The 13,286-nt window shown below is 40.5% G+C and overlaps 1 protein-coding gene across 3 annotated transcripts in view; it reads right to left on the bottom strand.

Annotated features, from left to right (window-relative positions):
- PIP5K1C (phosphatidylinositol-4-phosphate 5-kinase type 1 gamma) overlaps nt 1-13,286 on the bottom strand; it is a 326,185-nt gene that overhangs the window by 152,013 nt on the left and 160,886 nt on the right. For all 3 annotated transcript variants that reach the window (XM_089687401.1, XM_089687403.1, XM_089687402.1), the window contains 4 exons: nt 12,388-12,518; nt 12,193-12,310; nt 9,137-9,289; nt 8,342-8,641 (listed from right to left, as the gene is read on the bottom strand). In XM_089687401.1, the coding sequence (XP_089543527.1) occupies nt 8,342-8,641; nt 9,137-9,289; nt 12,193-12,310; nt 12,388-12,518 (702 nt within the window). The remainder of the gene's footprint in view (nt 1-8,341; nt 8,642-9,136; nt 9,290-12,192; nt 12,311-12,387; nt 12,519-13,286) is intronic.

Genomic DNA, 13,286 nt, shown 5'->3' on the forward strand with positions numbered 1-13,286 from the left:
TTTGGAAATGTCATTGCAGTTTGTTGCTGGCTTTTTTGATGGAGGTGGTTTTCCATAAGACACTGGATAGATTTGTAAGCACAGATAGTTCTCTCTTTACCCATGATGGTTGTTTGATGCTAGTAAATGGGGAGAATTTATCTCCCTCTCTGTACATATTTTTATATTGTTAGGTGGAAGTGTGGAGAGAATTAGTTTTGGACAACTGCTTAGGGGTTTGGACTATATTTCCCCGTATTTCCTCAGATGGTGGTATGTATTTGTGGATGCATTGCCCAGCATATATATGTTAAATTTTTTGCATTTGGCTATTGTATTTATATAATCTCATTTGTTTTTTCTATCATAGATGAGGTGATTGGGGATATTGCTTGGTCTATTGGAATTTATGTAATAATTTCCCATAGCAAGAAGAATATTCTAGCTTCTCATGTCTATTGGTCCAATCCCATATATGGTCAGAATTTTATTTACTGACCGGTTTATAATTTTTTGTTAGTTGAAGATGTTTTGTCTCTAATATCTATGTTTTCTCAAATGAAGATTTTATAGAAGGATATGGAAGGGTGGTCTGTTATTCCCTCTCTGCCACCAATATTACGAGATGCACATGTGACCACTCTTCTCCTCCTGATTGCTCACACCATCGGATGTTGAATCATGCAATCCTACTTTGAACGCCAGTGCTTTTAAGATCGCTCTGATTGACATCAGCTGATCAGTTGTTGTTTTGTAAGTATGAAAATGGAGATTGTTATTGATGACCTTAGCTATGATTCACTATTAACTTCAAATATGTTCATTTAGCGATCTCTTGGGTTTTCGTGCCCCCTGAAGATCATAAATTGAAATAATCTAAACGGGTCAGGGCGTTTTGGGAGCATTGTATTGCTGTAATACTATAAGGTTAGTATGATTCTAAGCTGTAATGTATTTTTAATAATTATGTACAATAAAGTATATGTAAAAAAAAAAAATTTCATGAATAAATGTGTGATGTTATGTTAGCTGGATTAAAGTCCCAAAACGGATCATTCCTTTTTGTATTCATGTTGGGGATGAGCAGCCAGATACTGGATTCTTTTTCTTGATGCACCTATATGGGGTGCCATTTTTGTCCTATAATAATTAGAAGTAATACATAGTTACATAGATAGTCTCGCTGAAAAAAGACAAGTCCATCTCTCTCTCTGGAGTCTATACCTCTTTTAATACAAGAGAGGATTTTGCACACTTTATAAACCGCAGCTTGGCATTGCATGCCATTATTAAGCTTGTGATCTACCAGAACCCCCAGATCCTTCTCTACCATTGAGTCCTCCAGTTGTACCCCCCCTAGTATGTATGATGCATGCATATTCTTAGCCCCGAAGTGCATAACCTTACAATTATCAACATTAAACCTCATTTGTCACATAGTTGCCCAATTAAACAGTGAATTGAGGTCAGCTTGTAAGTTGAAGACATCCTGTAAGGACATTATTCCACTGCACAGCTTGGTGTCATCTGCAAAGACTGAAATGGGATTTTTAATCCCAGACCCTATATTGTTTATAAACATATTAAAAAGTAAGGGTCCCAACACTGAAGCTCGGAGTACACCACTGACAACCCTAGACCATTCAGAGAATGAATCATTAACCACTACTCTTTGAATACGATCTTTTAGCCAGTTTTCTATCCATTTACATACAGATTTTGCCAAGCCTGTGGACTTTACCTTACACATTAGCCGTGTGTGGGGAATGGAGTCAAATGCTTTTGCAAAATCCAAGTATACCACGTCCACCGCCACCCATCTATCCAGTTTGCTCACCTCCTCATAAAAAGAAATCAGATTTGTTTGGCAACTTCTGTCTTTCATGAATCCATGCGGTCTATTACTCAAAATATTTTTTTCCAGCAAGAACTCATCTATGTAGTCTTTTATTAAACTCTCCACTATCTTCCCAACTATAGGAGTTAAACTAACAGGTCTATAATTACTTGGTAAAGATTTTGACCCCTTTTTAAATACTGGCACCACATTGGCCTTACGCCAATCCAGTGGTACTAAGCCAGTCATTAAAGAGTCCCTAAAAATTAGAAACAATGGCTTTGAAATGAATGGGCTCAATTCTTTACGACCCGTGGGTGTATGCCATCTGGTCCAGGTGCTTTATTCACCTTTATTCTGTCTAAATATTTTTGGATCATGTCAATTGTGAGCCAATGTGGATCATCTGGAGCTGTGTCAATACCATGCCCATTATGGACAAGAGCTCCCCCGTGCTCCTTTGTATACACAGAGCTGAAGAAGGTATTTAATACATTTGCCTTCTCTTTGTCCCCAGTCACCCACTCTAGATTATTAGATTATTTTGTAAAGGGCCTGCATGCTCAGACCAGACCTTTTTACTATTAATATATTTGAAGAATTTTTGGGGGTTGGTCCTGCTAACCTTTGCAATCTGTCGTTCGTTTTCATTTTTTGCGTCCTTTATTTCCTTTTTGCATATTCTGTTCTATTATTTGTAATGTTTAAATGACGATACAGTCTGGTTAACAACAAACTAAGCAGCACCATTTAAGCGGGTTTGGTGCACTTTCTGAAATCGCACCAAAACTTCTGAATGCATGTTCCTGTGCATAATGGCCTTTGAAAGCAGTCTAGGTCTCCATTCACTCCTATAGTAATGTTGATTTGCACTAATTTGTGTTATAGCTGCATCTCCTTTGTTCAGTAGATGTCAGTGCCCATGATATGAAAAGCAGTTTACTGTGTGCATGTGCAGATGTAATGATGTGATTACGTCATTTACATGGTGACATCATGGTGCCATGTGTGTGATGACATCATCATGCAGGAAGGGGTGTGCGATAGCGACCATTATAGCCTATAAATATAAATGATTTAGGGCAGAACCGCCATCGTTTCTGTTACCATGTGACGATTGACAAACATTACACTTTTTTCACTTAATGCACCCCTTCATACTGGATTAAGAAAGCAAAACTTGTTGGGTCTTTTCTTTTTTTACTTCACTAGTTTGACATCAGAGGAGCACATGACTTTTTTGAGGGGACAGCTCGGGATCCTTTATTCCTCCCAGGTAATGAGCTCTACTCTGGTCTTTGAGGGAAGTAAGCATTAGTGCTATCTGGGCAGAGGCTGGGGCAGTTGATGTGCTGGGCTTTAGGTAACTAGTTAAGCACTTAAGTATTCATTCTACCTGTGAGAATAGAGCCAATCCCGTTTATAGCATATGAGAGGAAAATTACAGCGCCGCTCCTTGCTTGTGCCCATAATACTGAATGTACTGCCAGGTAGGGAAGTTTACAGAGAAAACAGGATAGGGTCTATTTTGAGCTTGAAAGCTTTGAGCCTAAAAGTTTGTCTCATAGCTGAGACTATTCCTTAAGGGTGTCTAGAGACAAGCCTAGATACTCCAACCTGTGGCAGTGGTCCAGCAATGACCTTACTCAGACTAAAGATCCAAACAAAACTCTATAGAGTTTGTACTGTCTGGCAGCCTGCGACTGCCAGGGACAGGGAAGACTCACTCTTTAGCAGGAGGTCGTCCCCACAACATGAATCTCTTGAGTACTGAGCATAGCGAAAACTGGGGCAAGCAACTTGGTGAAAACCTGTGGGGTTGTATATAAACCAAATGTAAGGGGAACAAACTAGTAGTGCCATGCGCCTACCGCAAACAGTAGATACAGTTGGTGTTGTGGAAAAATGGAAATGTGTAGGTAGAATTACTTGAGGTCTATGGAGGTCAGAAAATTCTCCAGAGAAAGGGAAGTAATGACCAACCTGACATTCTCCATGCCAAATTTTTCACCCATATGAACAAGTTGAGAACTTTTAAATACAGAAAGGGAAGGACTTCCCCACTGGGCTGTGGAACTGTAAAGAAGTTTGAGTAGAAACCTTGAAATTGTTCCATTGTAGGATACGGGGCGATAAGTCCCTGGGTCAAAAGCAGTTGTGCAACAATCAGGAGACCTGCTTGTCGAGACAGGAAATGGGGCGTGTTTGACAGCATAAAGCGGGGCAGGGCAGAGTGCAAGACTCCAACTTGTAGTCCTAGGAAACAACACTGAATCCACAGGTCTGGCTGGGAGGGCAATGTTCTCTTTCAAAATAACAGTCTCATCTCCAATGGCATGGGTAGACAAAGGGATGAAAGAAACCTACTGGTGGCAGCACAAGCTTTTTATTTTGAGAAAGGAGAGCACTTTTTCCCCCTGTAATTGCCTACAGCATCAACAAGAGTAGCTATAATATTCTTTAGCTTTGAAGAAATTTCTGTACTAGGAAAGGCCTCTTATTCCAATGTGAGCAAGTGATCTTCTCCAGTATCCACCAAATTATGCATGGCTCAATGGCTAAGTCTAAGACTGAGTTAGCAAGGAGGCCGAAGGGGCAAATTTGTGACCTCAATTGTCTATGGCCTCAATAAGGCCATAAATTCTTCCCATGAATTCCAACATTGCGGCAGAAAATCCCTCTCTGAAAGAAAGGAGGTGGCTGGTGTGGCCGACAGGCCGGCTAAATGGCCCGAGGAAGGCAGCAAGGCAGAATGGAGATCACTATTAGAAGATAAGGTACCCAAACCCTGAACCACTGTACTCCTAAGGGAGCTAAAGGCTGAGCTCGGGCTATTGAGCCCATCAGAACCCCTGTTTCTGTGCTTGCAATCTCCCATGCCTGGTATAAAGTTGTCCTCAAAGGGGTACTCCCAATCCTCTGCAGTAGTGGGCTGGGAGTGCGATGTCTCAATGCAAGTACCTATAGGCCACAACCCAGGCATATGGAACATCACCGTTAAAGCTGGCCATAGACGGGTTAGTTTTTTTTTTTATTCAACCAGTGGACTGAATGAAAAAAAAAAACTGACCCGATTCCCCCATCCACACATTAAAAGTGGATGTGGAAATCCTCCTGCTGTATCATTGTATTCTGATGGCAGGGAGGTTTCCCCATTGTCAGAATACTCTGATCAGCATGGCAGGCTATAGCCTGCAGTGTTGATCGAGAGGAAATTTTTCAGCATGGCGGTTCTACTTATGTACAACCACAGTGCCCATATATGTATCAAAATTTGGCCAGGCCCTGCTGAACCAATAGACTTTCGATCCAAATATGGACAGCTTAATACTGTACCAAAAGAGAAGTACAAAGAGGCAGGGAAGGGCCACATAGCCTCAGAAGCCACCTCTGACAAACGGCATCACAGGTTCAGTATGTGCCACAGGTAGCGCAGGCACCTTAGTGCCTTAAAAAAAAACCCCAAAAATTGTAGTGCTGTCATCGCTTTAACATAAAATATCACACGCGTCAGCTGGAGCTTTTAGATAACGTCATCATGTCAGATGGAACTCAGAAGTGCAGTATCTTATATTAGCCAAATACCAGCAATTGTATTGTGGGGCTAAAAATAATTAGCTGAAGTAAAAAAAAAAAAGGTCCCAGTTAACAGGCCATTTAGGACCTTACATTTTGTATGTGGTTCATAAATCAAAAGTGAGAACACAACAAGTGAAGGGATTTGCACAAGAGGTTAATAAAATGTACTTAATGTGCACTGTAAGCAGCACAGAACACTGTGTGACAGACTATTTTATATGGACACGTTATAGTGAAAGACTCATGTTTTGAGACATTTTGTGTAATATTGTGGTAAAGGTACAACAGTGCTACCCTTTTCTTTGTTTTTTTTTTTAAAGTTTTATACACATATGAGCTATGGTATGAGTGTTGACAGCTGTAATTGAGTTAATTTTGTAGTTTTGATGTGTACAGTGTTTTTAATTAGCAGCATATAGGGAGGGTTTAGTAATTTTTCACAGTAAAAATGTTATCTGTTGCCAACCCAAACTTGGTGCACTCTAAAATGGAACAGCGATGGGAAATACCTCTAGGGGAAGAAAACAATTAGGGCATTCTGGGATGAATGTTTAAAGATCTTCTGCCCTGTACTCACCAATCAGTCTGTCAGCAGCAGACTGGCGGTAGCCTCTAGCAACCCACTGGCCGGAGTCCCTCAGGGTGCGGAGTCTAAGCCTCAGTCTGCTGGTTCACAAGAGCCCCTGATGGTGGGGATGGACTTGAAGCAGCCTGAGACCAGGTCGCGACCCCCGAGAAACACAAACTGTGGTAGAGGTGGAAGCCAATGGCGTGGAGCAGGTGAGAGCCAGACGTGAAGAGGTATGAGTGGTCAGACATGCCGGGTTGGTAACAGCGGAGCAGACAGTACAGAGCGGCAGGTAGAAGAATAACAGGTCACAAACTGGGTTCAGTAACAGGAGGTCAGGCAATCAGGATCAGGCAGAAAATAGTCAGGACTAGCCAGGGGTCAGAGCAGCAGAAGACAGCAGTATCAGGAACAGGCTGGGTCGGAAACAAGGTATGAGGAACACAGGAGTAATCAAGACCATAAGGCAATTTGGAGATGCACAGGGCTGGTTTAAATAGGGCGCCCTGTGCTCTCATTGGTGCGGCCGCGATCGCTAATGCGCATGTGCGGCTGCCGCGATCGCCTAGGACTCAGTGCTCGCCGGCTAGGACGAGTCGGTGCTCTGCACATGTGCGCACCACCGAGACGCCAGAATACCTGACACAGTTGCAGGAATAGGAGAGATTTTAAACACTTCCTGAATTTGCCCTCCCCTGCAGGAATCTTCAGAGACTGGGAATTGTGCCAGGCAGACCCCAGCTCTGGACCTACTGTATATGGCATCCTGTGGCTAACTCCACTCTAATGAGTCAACCAATCCAGAAGCTGCCAAAAAACAGTAGTGATTATGACGCAACCAAGTCTCAATAAAATAATTACTGTGTAAAGGTACTAAGATAAGGTTCTTTCAATAGAGAGACGGAGGTCCCTCACCTTTGCAGTTAAAGGTGGTCAAATAGGATTTATTATTCAAGATTGACACCCATTAGCAATCCTACTCTGCCATTTCATAAACAAACAAGTTTATCCCTATAGATATAGACTTCTGAAATATTAACATTCATTTTGAGGTTTACAAAATGCTTGCAAATACTTTTTTCATATAAAATCAACACACTATGGGCCACAGAAGTTCACCACTTAGTGACATTATCATCCTCACGATATTTTAACGCATCTTATGTTATACATTTATTAAGTGTTGTTTTGTTTTATACGCATTTTATGATATTCACTTATGATATTTATCAAGTTCTATGCTGCACATCCTATTTTAGCGCTGCACCTTTATATTGGCACTTTTTTTTGGAAGGTTTACTTGGTTGCCTTTTTTGGTGTTTCAGCGGCTATTTTCCTTTAAGATAGCGCTCGCTCATTTATCCTTTATTTATGATAGGCATACCCCTGCAGGGATCTTCAGATCGGTGCCAGGGCTCTGTGCCAGGCAGGCCCCAGCTCTGGACCTATATAGCATCCTGTGGCTAACTCCACTCTAATGTGTCAACCATTCCAGAAGCTGCAGAAAAGCAGTAGTGATTATGACGCAACCAAGTCTCAATAAAATAATTACTGTGTAAAGGTACGAAGGTAAGGTTCTTTCAATAGAGAGACGGAGGTCCCTCACCTTTAAAGTTAAAGGTGGTCAAGTAGTTGGACAATACTAAACCATATACTGCATCTATGACAACAGCATAGCTTAGCAGTAGTAATATAAGTGTGCTTAACTGAACTGCCTGCTGTCCAGACCTTTCACTAATTGAAAATATTTGGCACATCTTGAAACAAAAAATATGGACAAGACGACCCAAGACTGTTGAGCAGTTAGAATTCCATATCAAGCAAGAATAGGACAACATTCCTCTCCTAAAACTCCAGCAAATTGTCTCCATCCCAGATGTTTACAGAGTGTTTTTAAAAGAGTTGACACTACCCTGTGGTAAACAAGGCTCTTTTTTGGTATATGTTGCTGCCATCAATTTCAAAATTACCTTATTATTTTCTTAAAATGGTGCATTTTCTCTGATGAAATATTTGCATTTGATAGGTTTTCTATTTTCTAAAATATGGGTTTATGAGATTTTCAAATCATTGCATTCTGCTTTTATGTAGATTTTACACAGTGTCCCACCTTCTTTGGAATTTGGGTTGAATACATATTGAAGCAAATACTGCAAATCCTACAAAGCAGTGCATGCCACTCTCTTATTTCTAAATCATTAGATCACATCTGTGTGTCTAGCTTTGTAGTACAAATGGTGAAGGACAGGGTAGGGACTGGTGTGTAAATAAAAGTGTGCATATAAGCCACTAAGATGCTTGCAATTTCTAGGTCAAATTCTGTGTCTTGAATGTTATTTCTGATGAACCAATAGGGGTTTACATGAAAAATGTCTCACCAGACAGTCCCTTTGTAAGGTCTTAACCAATGCACTAAAGGTATCCGCATCTAGAAGCAATCCTTCAGGTGAATCTTGTATGAAGTCCAAGTCTTTGTGCGTAGGACATGTTTTCTCTCGCTCTTTTTTGGAAGCACGTCTTTTATAGGTAGAGCCCTTAAGGTCATACTTAAAATGCATACGGACTACCCGTGGTAAGATATTGTTCATCACAGCAACACGGATATTCTTCCCGCCTGACTGAACACAGTACAAGCCATAGAACTTGGGCAAGAGAGTCCGAGGGTTTTGGTTAAGGTTCTGTAAAGGTTGAAGAAAACAAAAGGCTACTTTTAGGTATACACATATAGTAAAGAAACTGTAACTCCTATTAATCTATAAAACATATAGGGATTTATGTATTAACATGTTTTTATGGAAAGTTAGCATTCCTAAGCCACCAATCAGCATCAGACTTCCCCTGAAAGTTTGATTCTGATTAGTGGATCTGTGGAAACACCTCTAGTACTTGGTAAAGTGGACAACAAGGCATTGGGGTTGATTTGCTAAAACTGGAGAGTGCAAAATCTGGTGCAGCTGTCCATGATAGCCAATCAGCTTCTATCTTTAGCTTGTTCCATTAAGATTTGACAACAAAAAAACTAGAAGCTGATCGGTTTCTATGCAGAGCTGTACCAGATTTTGCACTCTTCAGTTTTAGTAAATCAACCCCATTGCATCTATAGTTTGAGGTATAGAAAAGACTCACATTAGAGACAGATTTGCAAGACAAAAAAACTCACATACAGTTCATACCATGTAATATCCAGGAAGCAGTTTCTGAAGGAATTCGGCCTCTTTATGCATTACTGTCTTGATAATAAATTCATCATCACTTGTGACATAAAATAGAGACCCACTTGCCCCAGGGTTAGAAAGCTCAATCAGAGGCTCATTGCACAGAGAATACTGGATTAAAAAACAGAAAGAAAAGAATTCAAAATGAAAACATAGTGACCACTACTTTTTATGTGACACAAACTGGTAAACTGACAAAGGTAATAATTTAACATGTCAAAAAATAAAACACCAATCAGTGGGCATTGATGTCAGTGGAACATAAACATATCCCCAAGTATTGGTGTCAGTGGGCACAATAAGAAGTCATAACATCGGTATCAGTTAACAACAATAACTCCCAACATTGGTGTCGGTAAACCCAATAATAACTCCCAACATTGGTGTTTGTGAATGCAATAATAATCCCCAGCATCGGTGTCAGTGGACGCAATAATAACCCCTGCATGGAAGCTGTGACTGCAATATTAACCCTAAGCATTAGTGTCAGTGAACACAATAATAACCCCAGCACTAGTGCCAGTACTATTAACCCCCCTACCCGCCTTGCACTGGTGGTCAGTCACAGTGAAATTTAACCCCCACTCCCCCTCCTGTCCCACATTGGTGGTCACTGGCAGTAAAATTTACCCCCCCTGCAGTAGTGGTCAAGGGTAGTGAAATGTAATCCTCCTGATTGGTGGTCAGTGGCAGTGATAGTTAAAAAGTGAAGCAATACAATAAGGTAGAAGTATATCCTAAAGAAGAACTTCGGAGAGGCAACAAAATCACCCATTAGTACAAACCCTCTACATAAAACACTAAACAGTTATTAAAATTTTGAAATGCCTTATCATTTAGGAGAAAAGTCTAACTGAATTTTCATGACCTCATCTAGGTCATTCAAAAGATCACACCATGTGCTCTGCCAAGGAGGAGGTGTAATAGCAGGGATCATATCCTAGCCTCTCTCTGCAGTAAAATTAAACTACAGTTCCCATCATCCACAGGGAATTGAAGTGAATGTGGGTGGGTACACTAGGCCTGTAGATGTCAACATCTACATTCAAATGTGTGAGAGTCTTGGTCTGCCCACCACTGAAAGTGGGGCTGCTTCCTGGAGAAAGAACTACAGAAGGGATGTGGGGACTAGGAGTTATACCAGCCACTAGTCTTACAACGAGGAAACCAAAGAGAATTAAGAGTTTGATTTGAAAATGAATAGGCTATTTCAGTGCAACTACGAACTGAAGATGATGACATATTCGATGAAGGTAGGAAATCAGCAACAAGGACATGTAAAGATGTTTTTGCATGGAATTCTGCTTTAAGCCATTGGTGGTCATCTTGGAAATAATAGAGAGCCTCAAGTGCAGCCCCTGACAGTATCAGAGAACCAAACAATTGCAATGCATTTTCGCACCTCAATGCCCACAAATTTCGGTCCTGCTGTATTTCTTGCAGCTTATCACAACGCACACTGAAGAAGTTGGGAGTAAAATAATCCCCAGCATTGGTGTCAGTGGACACAATATACCCCCAGTACTGGTGTAAAAACTATTAACCTTCCTAAATTGCTGTCAATCAAATTCAGTGAGGAGGAAGCAGGGGGTGGGGCTAAGCCCCGCTGTGCGTGTCTATGGAGTGCAAGAAACAGGACCTATCAACAAACGAATCCACAATATCTAACAGCAGGCTAGTTTTTTTTTGTTGTCTTTATTTTGGTTTACCAACAAAGCACACTATTAAACAACCAAAATAGGTGAACAGGAAAGGAGGATACAATCATGACGACCCATGTCAGTAAAGCTGACCATAGATGGAGCGATTTGCTTTTCTGCACCCCATGATTGCAGGAAAGAAAACTTCAAGATTTGTCCATCAACACAGTCAGTGTTGATGGGGGAATCCCTCTCATGGAGCCATTGTATTCTCCCGTTGGGGGGCTGGGGGGAGCAGTCCCCACTTGGAGAACACAGCAATTACTGCTAGTGGCTATAATAGCCGCTAGCAATAATTGCATGTAAAATCTGACAGGCTAGTTGTATCCAAATTCATTGCACAATTAACTTGGTTACATTCAGCCCATCCATATGGTTTGAATCTCGACCAGACACTGCTGAACAGGCCAAGTTTCGAACTGTCTATGGCCGGCTTAAGGCAGATGCAGATTCTAAATGATAAACACATTATACAATTTTTTTATGGGTGCCGAAGGTTTCACTTTTACCAGCACAGTAGCTGTAACTAAATCGTATTGTCATTCTTGCTTCAAGTAAATGCAGCTAGTAGATAAAGCGGTATTAAACTCAAAAGCAAACATTGATTTTTGCTGCAGCTTACCAGTTCCTAGAGGCGGCTGCATTCGTTTTCTTTTTTTAGGCTCTCTTTCTTTTATTTTCACCTGGTGATCCTGACACTATGTCTATCTTTTTCAATAGAACAAGCTGTCTTGCAGCTGTAGCAGTTTGAAAGTTGAGACAAACAATTCAACACTGGTGCTTTGCCTAGAATGGCCAGCTTTATTTACGTAAAATCTTTATCACAAAAGGAACAAAAATGTTGCTGTAACTGCCTAAAAAGAGTTAGCTGGAGTTTGGCTTCAATTTGTTTAGTGACTCTAAATCTGCTAGAACAGCTAACACTACCCTCAATTAAAGACACAGTCCATGGACTTTATAGTCACAGAACAAAAACTGTTAAAAGTTATTACAATCTTTATTAATGCACAATTAAAAATCAATAGAGATCACATTAAAATTATAGTAGCATCCTGTACCCTAATGGTGGTGGCTCCTCACTATAAGAGGAGTACAGACTATGCAAATCAATAATACATGATACAGTTATAGTATGTACAGGGGTGGCCACCATCCATTTCCATTGAGCTCAACAAGTTTCATGCATATTGCTTCAGAAGCAAAAGGTGCAAAGATTGGATTGCTACACAGAGCATAAGCAAGGAAAGATACCAAAACTGGTATGCCACAAAGTCCAGCCCAATCCCTCAAGGACAATAAAAATACTGTACTCACAAGATAGTCATCAGGTCGAATCCCAAAAAGTTCTCGAAAGTATCTGAAGGCGACAGGAGCATAGGTCTTAAAACGGAAGTCTGGATAATGGTGGGCAGGTGTTAGATTACTTCCTTCACTGCAAATAATGAAATGGGTGAAAAAGTTAAATTACCAATTGGCATTGCAATACATTGAAAATGGAGTAATTCTTACCTTGGAAAGAAAATACTTTCCACAACATAGAAATCCTGCATCAGGACATCCCTTTCTGGTTTGGAAGTTAAGTTTCCAACAGTATATCCAATACCCAACTGGATGGCACCTTTTAAAGTTGATGATGTTGTCTGTGGAAACAAAGCCCACCACAAACTATGTGTTTTAATTTTGCCAGTTGTAATTTACTGTAATATATACTGTATATTGTATTGACATTCTGTAGCACTCAGCAAATACACTTCTTCATATCAAAGTCAATTAAAGAGTATGTACACACAAACTATGAACTTTCCTTGTTTGCACTCTTTCTGCCTGTTAAACATACCATTGAAGATTTCTGCTATGTGAAGCGTATGCTCATACCAGACTAAGAAGCTACTAAATAAGCACACTGACTATGGACCATGCTTTGGCAGGCAGAGGCTTCTCCCAAATGGCACTGGAAATCATCTCATCTTAAGTTAGATGTCCTCCAACCCTTTAGAACAGGCAGCATTTGTCATCCCACAGAGGGAACTCTTCCTATTTGTTCCACCACCACCCCTTTCACATGGGCATCATCCGATCAGTCACGATTTTTCAAAGGAAAAACATACTCAGTTGACATCAGTTTTTACATCAGTTTTCAGTTCAGTTTATGTCAGTTTACTTCAGTTTTCACATCCGTTTATTTCAGTTTACATCAGATTATATCAGTTCAGTTTACAATCAGTCTACATCTGTTTTTGCATATGTCTTTACTTAGTTGTTGCAGAGACCAATCAGAAGTATGTACAAAAAATTTTCTTGCCTAAAAATGGACATAAACAGAACTGATATAAGCAGATAGCATCTATTTACATCCGTTCTATTATGTTTCAACAGCTCTGGATGTACCCTTGTACGTTTAAAAAAAC

The sequence above is a fragment of the Staurois parvus genome, unplaced genomic scaffold, assembly GCF_062004578.1.
Source record: "Staurois parvus isolate SC_StPar_1 unplaced genomic scaffold, SC_StPar_1.0 ptg000425l, whole genome shotgun sequence".
In the NCBI taxonomy this organism is placed as follows: Eukaryota; Metazoa; Chordata; class Amphibia; order Anura; family Ranidae; genus Staurois; species Staurois parvus.